General features: G+C 42.4%; 1 protein-coding gene across 6 annotated transcripts in view; it reads left to right on the forward strand.

The window, feature by feature from the left end:
• The window catches only part of SUSD1 (sushi domain containing 1), a 147,511-nt gene that overhangs the window by 38,524 nt on the left and 86,016 nt on the right, over positions 1–22,971 (forward strand). For all 6 annotated transcript variants that reach the window (XM_036261796.1, XM_036261798.1, XM_036261801.1 and 3 more), the window contains 4 exons: positions 1,883–1,996; positions 5,922–6,077; positions 15,412–15,564; positions 16,298–16,477. In XM_036261796.1, coding sequence (XP_036117689.1) covers positions 1,883–1,996; positions 5,922–6,077; positions 15,412–15,564; positions 16,298–16,477 — 603 coding nt within the window. The remainder of the gene's footprint in view (positions 1–1,882; positions 1,997–5,921; positions 6,078–15,411; positions 15,565–16,297; positions 16,478–22,971) is intronic.

Consider the following 22,971-nt stretch of genomic DNA (forward strand, 5'->3'; position numbering starts at 1 on the left):
TAACATCTTTTTGATTTATACTAGACCCGAACATCTTCATAAACCTCTATTTTATTTTTTCATCTTTTTAAAGCTTCCTGCGTTAAAATTCTAGTTGCCCCCCACCTCACCCCTGGCTGTCTGATTTTCTTTCTCTTGTTTAAAGCATAAAGACATGTAAAACTCAAAATTTCTGGAGTAGGTAAGTTTTTACATCTGGTAGTAAACATTTCAATTTTGACATCCTTTTTGTCCCAAGAATTAACTGGGAGAATATTCTGTAGTTACAGATAGGGTTTTTGGGGGGGTATGCTAATCTCATTTTGTAGTTTTATCACATTATTACATGGTAGTCAGATAGTATGACTTCCACAATTTATATTTTTTAAAAAATTTGTTGTATTTTTCTTTATGGTCTGGGTATGATCAATTTTTTTAAGATGCCATGGTTAATTTGGTATTAGTAATAAGTAGTGGTTTGTCTAATTTCTGTGTTATCTTTTGTTTAAAAAAACAAACAACAATCCTGGTTTAGAGTATTTAAAAATCTCCCTGTCTCAGTTGGTTTCATACCCGGAGCAGCCTGAGGGCTCTGTCTTTATTACCAGGGCAGTAATGGGGCCAGACTGAGATGAAATTCCATGCGGAGGTTCTCCTTACCGGGCCACTCCTGAAATTACAGACACCCAGAGTGCAAGGCGACACCTCACTCGCCTCTGGTCGGAATTCTTGTTTGATCTTGAGCCATAGATCACCATCTGGTAGATTTGGATGTTTCAGGAGTTTTAGCCCCAGACATTTTTGCTGCTTATCTAAGTTATTGGGATCTGGTCATCCTGCTGGGACCCGCTATTATCTAACTGACATTGTCAACACGTTCAGTTTTTTCCTAAAAGGAAAATAGATAGGGTAGTAGAGAAGTTTTTCTCCCCACCATTAGCTTTCTGAGGTATAGTTAGTAGGGTTACAGACCCCTTTATTCAGTTGGTCAATAAAAATAGATAGAATGGCCCTGGCTGGTTTGGCTCAGAGGTTAGAGCATTGGACGAGGACAGAAGGGTCTTGGGTTCAATTCCCAGTCAGGGGTACATACCTGGGTTGCAGGTTCAATCTCCAGCCCTGGTCAGGGTCATGTGGGAGGCAACCAATCAATGTGTCTCCCTCACATTGACATTCCCCCCCCCCCCCCGCTTCCATTCTCTCTAAAAATCATTGGAAAAATATCCTTGCATGAGGATTAACAACAACAACAACAAAAAAATAGAATGCTTACATTGTATAAATAATGACACTTGGGCAAATGACATGATCCCTGTCCTTGAAAAACTCATGCATAATACCAAGCTGGGAAGACAGAGCTGGAATAGAATAGAATGGAAAATTAACATGGTTGATAGGGTAATATACAGATGCTAGGGGGACACAGAGAAAGATACATTTCATTTTCTTCAAGGAATGGGGAAAATGTCAGGAGAATGTGATGTTTAAGTTGCGTTTTGAAATAGGAATAGGTGCCAGCTAGCTGGACAGAGATGGAGGGATAAGCATTCTAATCGGAGGGAAGAACCTCATGACCATGGCATGGAGTATGAGTGGACAGCATGAATGGGAAAGACTAGCCAACCTCCTGCCCAGAGAATACCGTGTGTGGTTCGGGTTTGGGAACAGCCAAGCTGGACAAGTTAGTCAAGAGTTAGGCTGTTATGAGCCTTGATTGCCAGGTGGAGGAGTTTGCACTCGACTCTTTGGACAATGAGTAGTTTTTCAGGATGGGATCAGATCCTTTTAAATTTTAATATTCAGATTTTGGTTCTCCATTATAAATGTTTATACACAAAATATGATTCCTCTAAAGTAGGTGATTGAATTTTTCTTTTCCTGAAATATGCTATTTATGATTCAGATGTAGACATCTGTGCCACTTGCCATGAACATGCCACCTGCAAGCAAAGAGAAGGGAAGAAGATGTGTATTTGCAAATACGGATTTGTGGGAAACGGGAGGACTCAGTGTATTGGTAAGTTCTGAATCCTGCGTTAAGTTGAAAAGTTGAATGAACCAAGAAACAAGATTCTCTAGTGTTAAAGAGTTGATGTCCTTGGGAGGAAAACATTGTTATTTTAGTCCCTCTGTTTTTATTACAAGAAGTTTTGTCCATTATAATAGGTCTTTGTTTTAGTGTTTGGCTATGTCCTGTCGCTAGTGTTTCCAAGGAAGCATCCCTCATGTTAGAGGTCATTGAACTTGAATCTCTGGAAACTCTCTGGCCTAACACAAATTTGAAATCTGTTTCAAGTCTTGAGTTTAACTTAGCAATTCAAGTCAACATGGAGTTTCTTAATTTCTCTGCTTGTTTTGATATAAAGCTATGTGTATTAGTATCATGAGAAAAAAACAAAACACAATTGCCTATTAGACTTTTTGGCTAATTGATGAAATACTATTGTTTTGGGTCTCATGTCTACCAGAATCCATCCTCCAAATTTTTTGTGGTTATGACCTTTTGGGGTCTTGGGTGACTTAAAAGAATATAAAAACGACCCTGGCCGGTTTGGCTCAGTGGTTAGACCGTCGGCCTGCGGTCCAGAGAGACCCGGGTTCGGTTCCCGCTAAGGGCGTGTACCTCGGTTGCAGTTTGTCCCCGGCCCTGGTTGGGTCATGTGGGAGGCAGCTACTCGATGTGTCCCTTTCACATCGATGTTTCTCTCTCTCTCTTCCTCTCTCTCCCTCCTGCTCTATCTGAATAAAAAAAGGAAAAATGTCCTCGGGTGAGGATAAAAAAAAAAAAAGACTATAAAAACGTTTAGGCTAGAAGCATCTGAGATTATTTTTTTTGCCTCTTGGTATTTATCATGCCATGAGAATCAGATAATATCCAGATTCAAGCCCAATTCAGAGAGAGAGAGAGACTTTCACAGTAACTTTATAATAGTGAATGTTACTGTAATCACAGTTTCCTCCCAGAACCCTTGTTACATGCAGTAAAAATATTGATAGTTTTGCCTTGAGGTTGTGGACCGGCAGTGTATACAACTTTGTTGTGATATCTTTGTTTTTCTGTGTTTTGTTGTCCTCCCTAAAAAACAACAACTCAGTTTTGAGTTCAAAAAGTCATATTCTAGCACTGGCCTGTGTGGGTCAGTGGTTAGAGCATCTGCCCAAGGACCAAAGGATTGCAGGTTCGATTCCCAGTCAAGGGCATGTACCTGGATTGCAGGTTCAATCCCTGGCCCCGATCTGGGTGCATGTGGGAGGCAACCAATCCATGTGTTTCTCTCGCATTGATGTCTGTCTTTCTCTTCCCCCCCTCCCTCCTTCCACTCTCTAAAAGTCAATGAAAAAAATATCCTTGTGTGAGGATTAACAACAAGAACAACAAAAAGTCATATTCTACTTCAGAGACACAAGCTTCACAACCACGCTCCACTGCTGATCCCTGCAGGCTAGAGATGGGCCATCTTTGCTCTCTCTCTAGGATTCTGCCCACGAGAAGTGTGGCTGCCCGGCAGCCCAAGGTTCCTGGGAATTTCCGTCGTCCCTCTCCCTACACCCATTGCCAGCAGCGTCTTGGCAATGAAGTTGGAGTTGAGGACCATGGATAATTCTTCTCTGCTCTCTCCCTAATGAGGTCCTCCTCCCAGGAAAGCTCCCTGCCCTCTTGATCGCTCTTTGACTTCTGAACCATACAGACTTCTCCCAATGGAAGGAGAGCGCTTTATTAACTTATGTGGTACTTGCCCCCAAACACTAGACACTGCATAGTCTAGTACTGGGCCTGCTGAGACTGTGCCGCAGGTTACAGGTGAGTTATACCTGTGCCAGAGGTGCTATAACATGGTGTTATACCAAGGGACCTAAACATTCCTGAATCTCCTCCAAACCCAAATATTCCTTCTGGCGAAGCCTACAGGGGAGACATGCCTCCGAGGCGACGGCAGGGATGGCAAAGGATGGGCATGTCCCATTTTATGGGCAGCTGGGCTTGTGTCTGCGACCCCGTGCAGTGTTGTCAGCTGGATGGACGCTTGGCCTGGCTCTGTCTCTGTAAGTGCTCCCGTGCACATCTAACCACAGACAGTTTTAACAATGAATCATGTCTCAATTAAATTTTAACAAAGATAATGCAAGAAAAATGAAAAGAAGAAAAACGAAAACCATCCAACACCATGTTAGGGTGTAGGGTGCTTCTGAGTTAGCAGGAATTGAGTGCCATTGTGAGAGGCACTGGAACTGCTTCAAGGGAACCAAGGCTGTAATAATTCACTAAAAACAAACAAAAACTGCGGTGCAGCCCTGGCCTGTTTGGCTCAGCAGCTGGAGCATCAGCCTGAGGACCACAGAGTTCCAGGTTCCGTTCTCTCTAGGCCCTAGCGGCTAGGGGCATGTATCAAACAAAACAAAACAAAACAAAACAAAAAACCTGCGGTTCATAAATTGATGATTGATGGTTCCAACCTCCCCCCAAAAAACAAAAACAAAAACAAAAAACTTCAAACTACTAGCTGGAGCCCTGGCTGGTTTAGCTAAGTGGTTAGAGCGTCGGCCTGTGGACCAGAGAGACCCTGGTTCAGTTCTCACTAAGGGCACGTACCTCGGTTGCAGTTTCCCGGCCCTGGTTGGGGTTGTGTGGGTGGCAGCCACTCGATGTGTCTCTCTCACCTTGATGTTTCTCTTTCTCTCTTCCTCCCTCTATCCCTCCTTCTCTATCTAAAGATAAATGCAAAAATGTCCTCGGGTGAGGATAAAAAAAAAAAATACAGACTACTAGCTGGATAGATCAGCTCTTAAAAGATGCATAAGAAATTGATCATAGGAGTTTCCTCTGACGGTAGAGGCTGGGGCAGAGTTGGCAACTATGGCCTGAGGGCCAAATTTGGCCAGTGTCTGTTTTTGTAAATACAGTTGTTTTTTTTAAGCATATATATATATTTTTAAATTGATTTTTAGAGAGAGAGGAAGGGAGAGGGAGAGAGAGAGAGAGAAACATAGATATGAGAGCAACATTGATCTCTACCCCCCGCCTTGGGGATTGAGCCCGAAACCTGGGCATGTGCCCTGACCTGGAATTGAACTGGCAACCCTTCAGTGCATGGGACAACACCCAACCAACTGAGCCACACAGGCCAGCGCTGTAAATAGAGTTTTATTAGAACACAACACTGCTCATTCTCCCCACACCCCCCATTGTCTATGGCTGCTTTCAGGCTCCAAAGGCGTGGTGGGGCTTTTATAACCAGAGACCTGCGACCGGTCCTTTACGGCCAAAGTCTGCTGATTCCTGGGCCCAAGGACAGAGACCGGAGGGAGGTTTACTTTCATTTTGCATCTATGTCAAATTATTGAGTTAAAAATACTCGGGGCAGGCTTCTGTGGACTCATCAAGCATCCCACAGTCCAGCTCCGCCTCACTGGGTGACTAATATTATCCACACGGGTCACTGACCATTAGCAGGAGCTCCTGCTACAATAGTAGCCCTGCTCCCGGATGGAACGCGCTAATGCCATTGTGTTTCCTGGTAACTGAGAAGTAACAATGTTTTCAGTTAATCACTGCATGTAAAATCCTCCTCCTTTCATGAGAAAAGGCAAGAAGAATGGCCGCCCTGGAAAAGTGAGATTCTGCAACATATATTTTCCCAGGCCTATGATGAGACCTGTTCAAGTGTGGAAAAGTTCAAACGGAACCCCCACCTCCCCATCTTCAAATAAGATGGATTTCCAGATGGAGATGTTGGATTTCTCTTGTGGTTTCATATACACCTGGCGTATGACTCCGGGGGGCCCATGTCCTGTAGTCTGAGAAGCACAGTGGCAGGCAAAGAGGCTGGGGACTCTTTTCCCAGAATATCGATTCCCAAGTCCACAGCACAGGAGGACGGTGGGATGTCGAACACGGTGTGGACTGATAGCCTTTCCTGGGTGTTATCTCACTGTGTCAACAGATAAAAATGAGTGCCAGTTTGGGGCCACTGTGGTCTGTGGGAACCACACATCTTGCCACAACACGCTCGGAGGCTTCTACTGCATTTGCCTGGAAGGATATCGAGCCACAAACAACAACAAGACGTTCATCCCCAACGATGGCACCTTTTGCACAGGTACTCAAGAGGGGGCTGCAGTGACCGCAACTTGGTGATGACAGGGCAGCATCTGGGGTGCGGAGGAGGGAGAGAGCAGGGCCGGGACAGGGTGTGATTTAAGGGAGGGACTCTCCTGTAAGAATGTCCATGAGGGAAATTTGGACATGGCCTGAGTATTAGTTAATAGTAGAGAGATACTGTTGATTTTGTTAGGTGGGAAAATGGTACTGTGGCATTTATGATAATATTCTTATTTGGGGAGATGCGTGATGAAGAATCTGGGTGTTATTATGAAATAGCTAGTGTGATTATATCTGTAAGGTACTTTAAAGGGCAAATGTGAACAATTGTTGAATCTGGGGGATGTGGTCTAAGGGAGTTTGCTGTGATGTTCTTTTTCTTGTTCTGTGTTTGAACATTTTCATAACAAATAACAAGGAGGGCTCTCAGAGATGGTGTGCCATCGGCAGGTTCCTACAGCCCCAGGTGGGCTGTTTGTTCTTGGGGTGACTGGCACTCACCAGATCTGTGCACATTGCCCCTTAAGGTACCCGGGGGTGGGCACCATGATGTTGGCTCCAGGAGGTCAGAATGCTACACCTGTTAGAGGTGTGGACTCCCCTCCCACAGGAACAAGCTGAGTGAGGAGTGTAACTTTTCAGACCTCAGTGGCTTTGATGGTCAGAGTTCTGGGCATATGTTGGTTGAATACAATGGGGTGGACAAAACCCTCCTAATTTTTAGAGGCCCCTGTACTATCAGTAATGAAGAGGAAAAGCAGGAAGAGACTTCTGGTTCTGAGCTGGGTTTGTACAGACTTAATAACGCTGCTTAAAAGCTTTGTTGTTTAAAGGTTTTCATGGAAAAGAGAGGAGAACATGGTTTATCTTCTTACCATCCTCCCCCCCCCCCAAGAACCACAGGTTCTAATGCTCTGATCCATTTTCCCTCTTGACCTGTACCAAGGTAATGATCTCTTCAAGGGTCCACTTGATTTATTCTTGGCATGAATGAGCATATTTATTCAGAGAAGACATTTGATAATATCCTGTTGTTTTAGGTAGCAAATTACTTGCTGCACGATTGCAGAAGTGCAGTGTTGCAGGATTAAATTAGGTGGGTTTTTTTTTTTTAAGTACCAATTAAAAAAGATTCTTACAAGATGATGATCTGGTGTTCAGTTCATTCAATACACATTTCTCATGCCCTTCTGTGTGCCAAGGCTATGCTAGTGGGAGGTGATGCAGACAGCTAATTTCAGAATAAAGTGTTAGTGACAGCTAATTTCAGAATAAAGGGTGCTTAGTAGAAGCCAGAATCCACAGGGGCACTTGGAAGTGGGAAAGGGATTCGGGAACTTTCTGGAGGACGTGATGTTTTCAAGGCTGTGGGAGTTTTCCAGGAAAAACTTTTATAACTATGTCACTGTAGTTCTCAAGGATGCATTCTATTTTTTAAAAAATAGAAGAAGAAAAAAATTAATGCAAGGGTTAAATAGATGTCAGCCTAATAAGAATCAGTCTTCCTGGAATAAAATCCTGGTTGGGACCCTGCTTCTATTTATTCTACTTCTTGTAATTATTAAGTGACGTGTCCTTTAAAAAAAAGTTGACATATCATTCACATACCATAAAATTCACCCCTTTGAAGTATATAATTCAGTGGTTTTTAGTATATTTACCAAGTTGTGCAACAGTCACCACCATCAGATTTCATAACGTCTTCTGCCCTAAAAGAAGCCCCATGTCCATCGGCAGTCTTTCATTCACAGACCTTTCCTCCCGAGGTCTCTAGTTATCGCTTTGTGAAAGCTGATGGATTACTTTTCTTGATGATTCTGAGTTTCTTTTGGCATCACAGTTGCTGCAGAAACATCTTTGGACTTTAGCTGGGTCAGAGGCTTAGCAAGTGTTGGGGTATCAGCAGTTAGCCAGCGTGTGCCTGGAACCACAGGATGTGAATCATAGTTCTTGAATTATGAGGAATCCTGCATCCAGATGTTTCTCATACTTTGCAGAGTTCAAGTCAAGGTCAGGAGCTGGTTGCAGGTAGGCCTCTTTGGACGTCACCAAGGATAGATGAGGAGTGAGTGCAGGGGTTCTAGTGTAGGGGTTCCAGTTCTGGAGAACCTGCAGAAGGTCTTGCCTCCAGGGCTGCCCCCTGAATGACTCCTGGGGATCACTGAAACTTCGTCATGTGCCACAATCCAGAGGAAGAAACTGTGGGGCACTTCCAGTGTGAGGTTGCTGTGAGCTGGATGAGAGTGAATGGACAGAAACGAGACTGTGGGAATAAGGCCTGGGCTGTCATCTCCTGGCAAAGAGGGCCTTGGGGAAGCACCTGGGCTATTTACATCTGGGGCTCGAGCAAGTAAGAGTAAAGTGTGGGGGACATCAACCTGCAGGGGAACTCAGGAATGCCCTCTCACTCCCAATGAGGGGCAATAGTGCCTCTAACGTTTTGGGGGTGGAGCTTTGGTGTAACCATCTTTTGATTCAGAACTCATGACCTAAACACTTAAGATCAGTACATTTTATTGTATGTAAATTAGAAATCTCTTTTAAAATAATAGAGGTAGCCCTGGCCAGTTTGGCTCAGCAGTTAGAGCGTCGGCCTGTGGTCCGGAGAGACCCGGGTTCGGTTCCCGCTAAGGGCACGTACTTCGGTTGCAGTTTGTCCCCGGCCCTGGTTGGTCGTGCGGGTGGCAGCCACTCGATGTGTCCCTTCACGTCGATGTCTCTCTCTCTCTCTCCCTTCCTCTCTCTCCCTCCCACTCTATCTGTACAAAAAATGGAAAAATATCCTCGGGTGAGGATAAAAAAAAAAAAATAAAATAAAATAATAGAGGTAGATATACAGTACCTTTTAAATGAACTACATAGAATTTATTATACAGCTGTATACTATGCTACTTAAGTGGTTTTTCCCCCTGTCGTGATTATTTCTGGTTGTTTTTTTTTTTTGGTTGTTGTTGTTTTGCTATTGGAAGAAATGCTATAATGTTCATCCTTGTACTTACATGCTTAAAAATAATTATCTCCTTATTTTACATTTGATACACAATGCCAGACTGCCTTCCAGAAAGTTCATAGCAATAGTCTCTCTGACTACCACTCACTTTATGAAGGTGTTCAATTCTTCACATCCTCTCCAACACTGGATAATATTAATAAATGATGTGAATGTAACAGTTCTGATTTTAAATGGGTGTGTGTTTTCCTCTAATGTGGCTTCATAAAATATAGGCTTCTTAGCTCAATTTGGCATTTGAGGGGGGAAGGTGGCAGGATAACATAAATAAATGTACTTTCCAAGTCGTGAGGGAATGCTTTTTGTCTCATCTGACTTCGTGAAGTTAGGAGGATCTAGTTCTTAGGTGTCAATATGGAGAAAAGTTGGTTTTGAGAGCATTTTTGTGAACTTGAAAGTGCTTGAATGCATTTTTCTTGTTGGGTCCATTCTAAGTCTTCATGTTTTAAAGACTTAACGAGACAAGGGCTGGTGTTTGAGGGGTACTCACAGGCTAGCTTCTTCTTAAACATTTGCCCCTTTGGCCCTCTTGTTCCAGCGAAGGGTCCTCTAGGAGGACTTTCTGCTCTGTCTCGGAGCTTGCAAATCCAGTGGAACAAGCCGTGGCCACTCCCCAGACCCCGGGCGGCATTGCTCATGGCCACGCTCAGGCTCAGGTATGAAGGAGTGGCTCGTGCTCCAGGGAGATCTGAGTCAGCAGAGATACAAACTCATTCATGCATTGGCTAACATGTCTTGAGGACCTTCGGGCTGCCAGGCATTGTGCTAAGTGCTTTCTACATGTTTTATTGAATCCCCACAAAAAAACCTACTATAATTAGCTTCATGTAACAGAAGTGGTTTAGAAAGGTTAAGGAACAGACATTAGTATATGTAGTAAGTAGCAGAATCAGTTCTCAAACCTGGGTCTTTCTGACTTTCAAACCCATGCTATTATTAGTGGAAAGGGCTAAATATAGAACTGCAGGGCCCTGGGACCAGGTCAGAGTGTCCTGCTCAGTTTTGCTCCTTTCTAGCAAGAAATTGTTCTAGCTGTGGATAAAGTTACATAATCCTCATCCTGGCAGGTTTGGCTCAGCATTTAGAGTGTCAGCCCGTGGACCAGAGAGTCCTGGGTTCAGTTCCCACTAAGTAACTGAAGTTCGGTTCCTGCAACGGACCTCGGTTGCAGTTCGTTCCCGGCCCCAGTTGGGGTTGTGTGGATGGCAGCCCCTTGATGTGTCTCTCTCACATTGATGTTTCTCTCTCTCTCATCCTCCCACTCTCCCTCCACTCTATTTGAAGATAAATGAAAAAAAAATGTCCTCGGGTGAGGATTAAAAAAAAAGGTACATAATCCAATATATAGAATAGGATATAGGGGATTTCCCCCCTTGATTAGTTAAGTATGTTAATAAAGTTGCTTAGAACATTAAAAAACTTTTTTTTTTTAATCTTCACCTGAGGATATTTTCATTTTTTTAAAACTTGTTTTTTTATCCTCACCCAAGGACATTTTTGCATTTATATTCAGATAGAGCAGGAGGGAGAGAGGGAGGAAGAGAGAGAGAGAAACTTTGATGTGAGAGAGACACATCGACTGGTTGCCACCTACAAGACCTCAACCGGGGCTGGGGACAAACTGCAACCGAGGTATGTGCCCTTAGCAGGAACTGAACCCAGGACTCTCTGGACCATAGGCTGATGCTCTAACTGCTGAACCAAACCGGCCAGGGTGATATTTTTCTATTCAGCTAGAGTGGGAGGGAGAGAGATGGAGAGAAAGGGAGAGAGAGAGAAACATCAGTGCGAGAGGTACACATCAATGGGCTGCTTCCTACATGGGACCCCAACCAGGGCCAGGATGAACTGCAACCCAGGTATGTGCCCTTGACTGGACTCGAAGCTCTGTGGTCTGGGGGTCGACACTCTACCGCCAGGGCTAGAACTTTTTTTTTCTTCACAAGCAAACATATATAACCTTGGAGACACCATGGAATTCACCAGTATGTGGAGAAGTTGTTCTGATGAGCTTACTGGGTTTATCCACTCAAGATCCTAGAATGGGTTAGAAAAGTGATGGTTTATGAGCATGAGAGGTGGCAGGGGATTAAAAGTCAAAATCATGTCATACCCATCTTAATGATACCTAGTAGATATATCTAGGCTTCATTAAGGCAATTAATGATACCTTTGATGTCTGTGGCGGGGAATTGTTGATTGGATGATCATACAATTAGATTGTGATGGGAGAGACGGTGCAGTATAGTGGTTCAGAATATGGTCTCTGGAGCCAGATACCTGGCTTCCCACTATTTACCTCCGTGACTTCAGTCCAGGCATTCAATCACCTTCAGCTACTTTATCTTGACAATGGGGATAATAATAGCATCTGCCTCCGAGGTTATTTTGAGGACTAAATAAGATGGAAATAATCAGTAATAAATAATGAAAGTTTAGAATATTGCCTGATAAGTGCAAGATGAAGTGCAGGAATAGTTCCTAACAGTCATAACGATGATTGCTACAAGGCTGTCGAATGACTGTACAAAGCAAACTGATTAAGGACTGCAGTGACTCACACAGCGCTAAGCAGTGCTCGGAAACTGCATGTCTTCTCCGTGCCACTGCTGCTGGGCCACGTTGTTGCCCTACAGTTATCTGTACTGCTGTTTCTTTGGTTAATCTTCACCCAAGGATATTTTTCCATTGATTTTTAGTAGAGTGGAAGGAAGGAAGGGAGAGAGATAGAGACACACATTGATTGGTTGCCTCCTGAACAACCCTGACCAGGGCCAGGGATTGAACCTGCCACCCTTCACCCTTCGGTCTGTGGGCTGACATTAACTGCTGAACCAAACTGGTCAGGGCTGTATTACTTGTTTTTAGAATTCTACTGAAAAAACAAAAACAAAAAACAGTAATTCCCACTATCTTTTGAGGGGTCTGGAGCAGGTGGATAGGCTGTGTCAAAGCCATACATACACATTTACACATTCCTCAGTGGGATTGAAAAAAATCTTGATGCCCTGGCTTGTTTGGCTCAGTGGTTAGAACGTTGGCCGAGGACCAAAGAGTCTCAGATTCAATTTCCAGTCAAGGGCACACACCTGGGTTGCAGATTTGATCCCCACCCCAGTCAGGTCGTGTGGGAGGCAACCACTCAGTGTGTCTCTCTCACATCAGTGCTTCTCTCTTTCTCTCTTCCTCCCTCCCTCCCCTCTATCTAAAACAATCAATGGAAAAATATCCTTGAGTGAGGATGAACAACAATAGCAAAACATCTTGATAAGCTAAAATGATGGATCAAATCTAAAAGCACATGTTGTATTCTACAGTGTTGAAATCATTTCTAAAGTTTGACCTAGATTGAGATTGAATTTATTTTGTTATTTATTTAATTTTTAAAAATGTTTTTATTGATTTTAGAGAGATAGGAAGGGAGAGGGAGAAAGAGAGACAGAGACATCGATGTGAGAGAGAAACATTGATGAGTTGCCTCCTGTACACACCCCAACCAGGGACCAAACCTGCAACCTGGGCATGTGCCCTGACAGGGAATGAAACTGGTGACAGGGTATGATGTTCAACCAATTGAGCCATACTGACCAGGGCTATTTTCTGTTATTTATTTATTTATTTATTTATTTATTTATTTATTTATTTATTTATTTATTTCAATCTTCACCCAAGGACATTTTACCATTTATCTTCAGATGAAGTGGAAGGGAGGGAGAGGGAGGGAGACAGAGAGAGAAACATCAATGTGAGAGGGACACATCGGTTGGTTGCCTCCTGCACGACCCTGACCAGGGCTGGGGACAAACCGAAATCCAGGTACATGCCCTTGACCAGAATCGAACCCATGACTCATTGGTCCAAGGGCTAACACTCTAACCACTGAGCCAAACTGGCCAGGCTCTGTTATTTTTATTTTAAGAATTCTTCCTTGACAATTGCCAAAACAAATAATAATTTTATTATCAATAGTTGTTTAACCCTAAGTTTTACTGGTTTCATTTTTCAACATTCTTCGTTGTGTTTTATTATGTCTTCCTCTTTCTTGACATTCTTTATTCTGATGTTTTTCACTGGCTCCAGTATTTTCTCAAAATCTTTTTCAGAGAAGAAATGTCAGTGGTATGATGTATGGGATCATTCATGGTCTAAAAGGTCATTCCTCTGTTTAAATATAGCCTGATGTTTGCTCCCTTTTCCTTAGAACTCGGTCGGCATTACTCTGTTGCTATCCAGCCTTCAGTGTTTTAGACAAGAAGTCCTAGGTCAGATGGGTTCTCGTTTCCTCATAGACTACCATTCCTTTCTCTCAGGAGGTTTATACATTTCCCCCTTATTCTGTGACATTCAGAATGACCTTCATTTTTTCAACATTCATGCCTGGCAGTTGTAAAGGTTATTTGGATTTGAACACATAAGCTGAGGATTTAAAAAAATATTTCTATACATTTACTCCATTCTCTTCTGCAATTACTCTGAAATGAATACTAATGGTTGCCAAGCGGAATGGGGGTGGGGGATGGGGGGAAAAGAATACAGAATAGTATAAAAATATAATCTAAAAAAATTAAATGGATATTGACTATTTTGGACTGGTCCTCATATTTTTTTGTCCTATATTCTATCTCATATAATTTCTTTTAAAAAAAAATTTTTTTTTTTTCCTTTATTGATTTTAGAGAGAAACGGAGAGGGAGAGAGAGAGACACACACACACATCAGTGAGAGAGAACATGGATTGGCCACCTCCTGCATGCCCCTCACTGGGGATCAGGCCAACAACCTGAGCATGTGTCCTGACTGGGAATCGAATCGGTGATCTCTTGGTATTTGGGTCAACGCTCAGCCACTGAGCCATACTGACCAGATCATCATTTCTTTTTCTGTGTGTTTCGGAGAATTCCTCAAGTTGGAATTTACACATTTATTTTTCAGCATTGACTGACCTATTATTCAGTGCTTCTGGTTGAGTTTTTATGTTTGGCCTTTATATTTTGTTTTCGTTTCCAAGACTTCATTGTTTCTTATTAATGCAACTTCCTCTTAATCTTGTTTGGACTTTTGAGTCTCTTTATGTGTCTAGTGTCTTAATTATCTATTACTACAGAACTCTACTCTCCACCACCCCAAATTTAGTGGCTTAAAACAGCAGTTTATTATTTCTCACAATTCCATGGCTAGGTAGTTTTGTTACTTGTGTATATACATTCAGCGTGTGGCTGGGCTGGGCTGGGCTGGTAGGGGAGAGAAGGCCTTTCTCACACGTCTCGGGCCCTGATGCTGACTGTGGCCTCTCTTCACATGGTGTCTCATCTTTTAGGGCCTCTCTCCCAAGGGCAAGAGCCTGGATTTCCTTACAGCATGGTCACTGGATTCTAAGAGAGGGAAAGAGAAAGCTGCCAGGGTGTCTTCAAAGTTAGGTCCTGGCACAGTGTTACTTTCACCCCATTCTTATTGGCCAAAGCAAGTCTCAAAGCCAGCCCAAGGCCTGTTTTGAGGCCTTGTTATCTTGGTAAAATTAGTGAGATCCTTCGAATTATCCCGATTACCTGTCTTACTATCCTATGTTCATTTTTTGTTGTTGCAATTTCTATTAATTTATTTTTGTTACAGATGTTTCTCCTTTCTGCCCCAGACACCATCCTCCCGATCTCCCCCCTCCTCCCAGCATTGTTGTCTATGTCCATTGGTTATGCATTCGTGCGTATAAGTTCTTTGGTTTATCTCATCCCTTCCCCCTATCGCCCTCCTCTGAGGTTTGCTATGTTCATTTTTGAAAAGCATTTTCACTCTTATCTAACTTGTTTTGTACTTTTTAATCTTCACCCAAGGATATGCTTTTATTGATTTGAGAGCAAAGAAACGGGTGGGAGGGGACAGAGAGAGAGAGAGAAAGAGAAAGTTCAATGTGAGAAACATCAATCAGTTGCCTCCTGGACTTGCCCCAAGTGGGAATCAAACCCGCCACCTTTTGGTATGTGGGATGGCGCTCCAGTCAGCTGAGCCACACCAGCCAGGGCTGAATTTTTTTTAACACACTCTTTTTGGTTCATTTTGTTTGGTGTCAGAGAGTTGGTGATGGTTGTTGGTTTTTATAAATCCCTAGAACAGGGTCACAAGTACTTACAGAGCACCTCTTAGTGAAGAATATATGAGAAGATCCTTTACAAAGTAAAATAAAATTAATGATACAATTGTAAACAAATGCATCCATTTATAAGTGTAGACTGAGAATGTGAAAAATGGCTGTCACAATGTCACATTCCCCTCCCTTTTTTGCCTTTTTCTGTTTTTCTTTCCCTATTATATTTGGATGGGTCTCAAGACATAGATGAGTGTGAGGTTTCCGGACTATGTGGGCAAGGAGGACGGTGTGTGAACACTCATGGGGGTTTTAAATGCTACTGTGTGGATGGATACCTGCCAAAGAGTGGACCGGAGCCTTTCCACCCGACCAGAGATGCCACGTCATGCACAGGTGGGTTTCTGGTGAAGAATGCAGCACCGGAATGTGAGTTTCTGTGGGTGGTGACTTTCTCCTGCTCTGAGCCTGCGTCCATGGGTCTGTGTTGGGGATGTAGGTGGAGATTATTAGTCCCTTTGCACATGTATACAACCTATGAAATAAGCAAATAACAACATAATCAAGATAGAAGGGGCTATATTAAAAAACTAAAATTAGTAAATTTTAGGATTTTTAGCAGTTAGTAGATATTCTGAAATTGACCATTATGTAAACTTGTAAACACAGATGATCTGGTAAGGACCAGCATCTTAAAAGTGACTCTGAAAATTATAAAGGCATATATATGTATGTGCATATGTGTGTATATCTCTCTCTATATCTATCTCTCTTTCTTTCTTTCTTTCTTTCTTTCTTTCTTTCTTTCTTTCTTTCTTTCTTTCTTTCGGTATTTTGCAATTCAAATTTTTCACTTCATTGGACTAGGCTTCTCTCTAGTGAGGGTTGATTGCCAAATTCTTTCAGCCCTGTGCACGTATAGATGCTGTTACCTATGGAGGGTCAGAAGATTGAAGAGAGAGAATCATTGGAAACATGCCCAGAAGTCATGTGGAAATGAATCAGCCTATTTAACATATGGCTGGGGTCTGTGTGTGTAGGGAAGGGGAATGGGGTAGAGGTAGAGAGATTATGAATTTTGAAAATTCATATTCACCTAGTAATGCATTTGATATTAATTTATTTTCAGAAATAGACTGTGGCACCCCTCCTGAGGTCCCAGATGCCTATATCATAGGAAATTATACCTCAAGGCTTGGCAGCCAGGTTCATTATGCTTGCAAAGAAGGATTTTTCAGTGGCCTGGGAGATACAGTTTCAAGCTGCACAGCCTTGGGCACATGGGAGTCCCCGAAATTAAATTGCCAAGGTGAGTTTTTAAAAGGTTCAGGTTCACAGCTTATATACCAATTTGAGATTTCATCTTTCTCTCTTAAATTTCTCTTTGGGGTGGAGAATGAATTAAACCCAATAAATTCCTATTTTTTTCGAATAGGTTTTCAGTTGATTCTCTTGGATTTTTCAGGAATACTATCCTATCATCTGCAAATAATGATAATTCCATCTTTTATTTTTCAACATTTATAAAAGTTATGTTTTTCTCTTGATTGATCACTTGCTAGTATTTTCAGAACAAAAATTTAAATAGCAGTGTTGACTTTGAATATTCTTGTCTTATTCCTGACTTTCATGGCAACTGTATTTATTTATTTATTTATTTATTTATTTATTTAGTAAGTGCCCTAAACTTTTTTTTAAATTTTTAAATTTTATTTTTGTTACAGATGTTTCTCCTTTTTTTTTTTTATCCCCTTGGAACCCTCCTCCCCATCCCCCCCGCCCCGTCCCCAGCTTTGATGTCCATGTCCATTGGTTATGCAAACATGCATATAAGTTCTGTGGTTTCTCTCTTCCCACCCCCACCACCCCATGGCAATGGTTTTTAGTGTTTCATTACTCATTAATGAACTTGGCTTTAGATGTTATGTGTACTGTATCTACTTATGTTCTTATGTGTGCCGAAATAGCACTGTGTGCTCGGTGCTGTTTTAAACACTGTGTCTATGTATTGACTCATTTAGTCCTTACAGTATCCCCATGAGTAGGTACTATTATCACATTTTTACAGATGAGAAAACTGAGGCATGCAGAAGTTAATTTGTTCAAGGTCATACAAATAGTGGTGGAGGTAAAATTTGAATCCAGTTCTAGTTTCAGAGGTTGTGTTCTCAATCACACTGGTATACTACTTCCGTTTTTTATGATGATGACTTTTGGTTTATTTTCTAGTTTTGGCTTTCTCTGTCTTCATCTATTACCAGATTTACTAGTTTTTGGCTATATATACATAAACTTAAGGAAGCATCCATTTTTTCCCATTTTACTAGGATTTTAAAAATTAAAAATGAGTCGTTTTTACATGTCTTTTAGGCATGTATTAAGATGAGCATATTTTTTTTCTCTTTAAACTGTCATATAGTGGGTTATATTATTCGATTTCTTGATAATGATCAATACTAATTGCTGGAATGGATTCTTCTGGGTTTTTGGTGTTTTATTTATTTTTAATGTAGATTATACATTCTAAATTTTACTTAGAATTCTTGCATTGATATTCATAAATGATATTAGTCTGTTTTCTTTTCTTTGCCATTTTTATGGGTTTGGCATCAGTGTTATCCTGAATTTTAAAAAGAGAACATGAAAGAATTTTTTACTTTCTCTTTTGTCTGGAATACTATAAGCAGACTTTTAAAAGATTTGGGAGATTTCACCTGGAAAACTACCTGGATGTGGTACTTTTGGAGAGGTAGTCAAATTTTTTTTTTAATTAAAAAATTCTATACTTAGCCCTGGCCAGTTTGGCTCAGCGGTTAGAGCGTCGGCCTGTGGTCCGGAGAGACCCGGGTTCGGTTCCCGCTAAGGGCACGTACTTCGGTTGCAGTTTGTCCCCGGCCCTGGTTGGTCGTGCGGGTGGCAGCCACTCGATGTGTCCCTTCATGTCGATGTTTCTCTCTCTCTCTCCTTCCTCTCTCTCCCTCCCACTCTATCTGTACAAAAAATGGAAAAATATCCTCGGGTGAGGATAAAAAAAAAAAATTAAAAAAAAAAAAAAAATTCTATACTTAATGGTCTATTTTAGCTTTTTTTCCTTTTTGGTATCCATTTTGATAATTTACACATTCCTAGAAAATTATCTATTTCATCCAGATTGTAAAATTATTTGTAGGGAGAAGTATAAAGCACTCACATTTTAAATTTTTTATAGTTATATTTGTTTATAACTCTTTATAATAGTGAAATATTGGAAACAATCTCAAATGTCTATCAATAAGAGATTGGTTAAATAGATTATGGCATATACATAAAATGGAATATCATATAGCCAGTAAAAATGATGTTGGAAAAGAATATTTATCGACATAGGTATTAATAGTATATTGCTAAGTTGCAAACTGTATGAGTAATATCATCTGATTTTTGAAATAGTTCATATATGTTTATGAAAAAGTTTAGAAGGCTATTATACAGCAAAATGTTACAGTGGTAATATCCACTTGCGGGGGAGTCCTGAATTATTTTTATATTTTATGTACTTTCTGTGTTGAAGGAATTTTAAACATATAACAAAGCTGTTTTCATTTTTGAAAAAAAAGGGGGGGGGCTCATTTTCATTGAATTTATTGCACAACTGAGAAACCTCAGGGATATGCTCGGCTCTAAACACATTTTTAACAGTTAAAAGTGAAAAATTCTAAAACTATGTGTTATTTCTAACATTATCTTTCAGTGGATCCATTGAAATGCAGAACTTGGATTCAAATGTGTCATAATGCATATCAAAGAACTCCCTACGGATTTATACAGGAAACCCCATGTAAAACAATTTGTATGATTTTGGAAACTGGATTTCCATCTGGGTTGTTGGACTGAGAACAGAGAAGTTTAGAGAGTGCTTGTTATATTCCCCAGAGAACTGTTACTTAGACGGTCCTCACTTCTTTTTTCCCTCCTCTAATAATTGCTCTCCGCCAGCGGACACCCTCCTCCGCCTCCCCCATGTCACCACATGCTCACCGCTTCTCAGGGGCTGTGCCTGCTCCTCTCTGAGCACACCCCTTCTTACTTATCCTTCAGTCTTCTTTGGGCCTCCAGAATCTGGGCCATGTGCCAGCAGCACTGTATTTTTAGCGCAGAGTGATAAAGCCACAGGAATTGGGAATTCCACCAGAACACAAGCAAACTGTGAAGGTGGGTGCTGCGGAGGAGCAGGTACTTGCGAAGGCAGCAGCTGTGAGGTACAGATGGCGGCGCTTGCGTCGGAGAGCGGGCTTCCCCGGCGGAGAAGGTACAGTTGGCGGACCTGTTGTTCATGCTCTTCCGATCACTGTGTCCCCGGAGGCTCTGCTGCCCTGGCAGGGGGCCTGTGACATGGGTCCCCATCCACGCAGGCCTCAGAGCTGGAAGTGAGGATGAAAGGCCCCTGTGGTCCCGCTCTGATGTAGGTAGGACTGGATGGGAATGTCACTCACACATTTCCATCGACCCTCTGGAAAAGACAGTAGCTCTACCCTGTATTCCCTATCATTTTGCTATTGTTACTATTTCTTTTTTTTTTCTATCCTCACCCGAGGATATTTTTGCTTATATCTTCAGATAGAGCAGGAGAGAGAGAGGGGGGAAGAGAGAGAGAGAAACATCCATGTGAGAAAGACACACTAACTGGTTGCCACCTGTACAACCCCAACCGGGGCGGGGACAAACTGCAACTGCAACCGAGGCACGTGCCCTTAGCGGGAACCAAACCCAGGACTCTCCGGTCTGCAGGCAAACACTCTATCTGCTGAGCCAAACTGGCCAGGGCTGTTACTGTTACTATTTTTTTTAATTTTCAGCAAAGATACAAGTTGTAAGTGGCAGCTTAGCGAACATAAGTTTTTAAAAATTCAACCAGGCCAGGGGCAAGGTGAGGGAATCACCCAAACCGTGTCATCTTCAACAACAAAAAGAGAGTCCGGGTCTCATACTGGATCTGATAGATCCTGAGACTAAGAAAGTCTGCAGTCTGGCAGGAGAGAAAAGACAACTACACCACTGCCATGCCAGGCTGAGCGCCTTGGCTTATGTGAAGGGAAGGGGCCAAGACAGAGTTTCAGTGGGGATGTGGATTGTCACAAGGAGGTGGAGGTGTTGCTCTTCCCTTTGAGGAGTTTGCTCCCCCCCCCCCCCAGAGTGGTGAGGAGTGGTTTGCAGTGTGGGCACACCAGTGGGAGGGTTCCAGAAACATCTCTCATCCAGATATGCTCCCCTGCCAATAGGGCCACCTCTTCCTTTCGAGCTGGGAATTCTTTTTTTAAAATTGATTTTAGAGAGAGAGAGGAAGGGAGAGGGAGATAGAAACATCGATGAGAGAGAAACACCAACATCTATCAGCTGCCTCCTGCATGTCCCCTGCTGGGGATCGAGCCTGCAACCCAGGCATGTGCACTGACAGGGAATCCAACCCATGACCTCTTGGTGCATGGGTCAATGCTCATCCACTGAGCCACACCAGCCAGGCCAAGCTGGGAATTCTTACTGGCAGTATGTCTGGAACTGAAAAGTCCCTGTAAGAATCCACTTTGATGCATGCCTGCTCCAGCCCACTCCCCCACACAGCAGCAGAATGAATCTCTTGAAACATAAATTGGATTATCCTCTCTCCTTGCTTACAACTCTGCTAAAAACACTGAAATGGCCACTGCAATTGGAATAAAATCCAAGCTCCTAACTATGGCCTCGGAAGCCAATAGGGTTTGGCCTTTTAGCTTCTCTACAGGTTACATCTCCCATTACTCTTTCCCACCGACATGTCAAGTTCATATTAGCTTCAGGACCTTTGCACAGCTTTTCCCTCTATTTGAAATACTTACCAACCTGCTTAAACATTTTTTTTTTATTGTGGTAAAATACATGTAATATGAAACTTTCACCATTTGTAAGTGTACAATTCAGTGGCATTAAGTACATTCACAATGTTGTAAAACCATTTTCGGAATGTTTTAATCATCCTAAACAGAAACTCTGTACCTGTTAAATAATGACTCACGCTTCCTGTCTCTCTCCAGCCCCTGGTAACTTCTATTTTACCTTCTGTCTCTGTGAATTTGTATTCTAGGTACCTCATAGTTGTGGACTTATACAATATTTATCTTTTTATGTCTGGCTTATTTGACTTAGTATAATACTTTCAAGGTTCATCCATGTTATAGCATGTATCAGAACTTCATTTCTTTTCAAAGCTGAATATTATTGTATGTACAGACCACATTTTGTTTATTCATTCATCTGTTGATTCAATCTCCCTGCTCTTAGCATCCCTCTCATTTTTCAGTTTTCAGCTTAAATGTCACCTCTGACACTGTCCTCTTTCTTAGTACCCAATATGTAAGTATATTATAATTATTTTTGTGGTTTATATCAGCCTCACCTACTGGACTGTAAATCTGGGAGCTCAGTAACCACATAGTCTTCTCCAGCATGATCGGTCCGGCACCTGGTGCAGTGCCTGGCACACCTGAGGCCTGTGGGCACTTCCCGACTCCCCCTCAAAAGGTGATGCACCCAAAGGCAGACATAGTGGCGTTGGCTCTTGAACCGCTGCCCCAGTTTACCCTGTGGCCGAGCCTCGCTGAAACCCAGGCCTCCTTTTTCATCCCCCCCAAGTCTCATGTCTTTCCTGATTCCACACCTTACTTTGTTTTCTGGGCCTTCATGCTTGCTTCTCACTTGGCATGGCACCTCTGTGTTTTGATAAACCAGGAACAGGGGTTGCCTCCTGGTTTCCTCCACATCCACACCTGTGGCCCTCACAGCATGGATGGCGCCGTGCTGTGGGCTGACTGTGGAGGCAGAGTTTCCCCTTGAGTTGGTTAACAAGAGTGGGACATGGTTTCTAAAGACTACAAATAGTAGAACCCGATTCTCTAGAGGTGTCCAGCACTTTAAGGTTTATGAGATTTCCATAAACATTGTCTCATTTGATCTTGAGAAACACCTTCTGAGGTGGTTGATAGGTTGGTATTATTCCCCATTTCACAAATATTCTATTTACAACTAACTGGATATTATTTCCTGTTAAGAACCAGAGCAAGGATGTGACTTATCTTCTGTCACTAGCTTGGGTGTCAAGATGAGAACCCAAAGCACTTTCTAGAAGGCAAATTCCATGTAGAAGCAGCCCGGTGACCCCTGGAGATGGAGGCAGAGATGAAAAGCAGCCTGGAAGGAGGGGGATGCTGGGCAAATGTGGCTTCCTGCGCGGTGTGGCCTAGGACCTACCCAGAGTTGAGTCAACTCTTCATCTTTTGGGATTTTCTTAGTGGAGCCTACAAAGTTGAGAAGGGTTTGAAAATGTTTTCACATGAAGTTGGAACACAAATTGGTGCATGCGGATGAGGAGTGGCAGGGAAGTTCACTGCACTGCCGTCTCTGAATCTGCACTAGTGGCGTGGAGAGGATGCTGAGACCATGTCCAGACTTAGCAGGGAACAGTGTTGGTCAGTTCACGATGTGCACTGTGGCTGAGACGGGATGGAGTGCAGTACACGTACCTTGTGTTTGTCGTCTGTGTTCCCAGTGCTGAGAGGTTGTTCTCATTTCAAATAGATTTGACTGGCACCTTACTATGTACTGATCTTTTAAAACATAAAAAAACTCCAAAAAAACCTGTATTGACTTACTCGCTCCCTGCAACAAATCTCTGGTTGTTACCCTTTTGCCAAGTAAATGATGTTAAACTATGTCATTTACAAATGGCTGAAGTCATTTGAGTGTGCAACATGAATGATGATGCTGGTTATAAGACGACGAGAAAGACTTGGG

The sequence above is a fragment of the Molossus molossus genome, unplaced genomic scaffold (assembly GCF_014108415.1).
Source record: "Molossus molossus isolate mMolMol1 unplaced genomic scaffold, mMolMol1.p scaffold_m16_p_14, whole genome shotgun sequence".
Taxonomy (NCBI): Eukaryota; Metazoa; Chordata; class Mammalia; order Chiroptera; family Molossidae; genus Molossus; species Molossus molossus.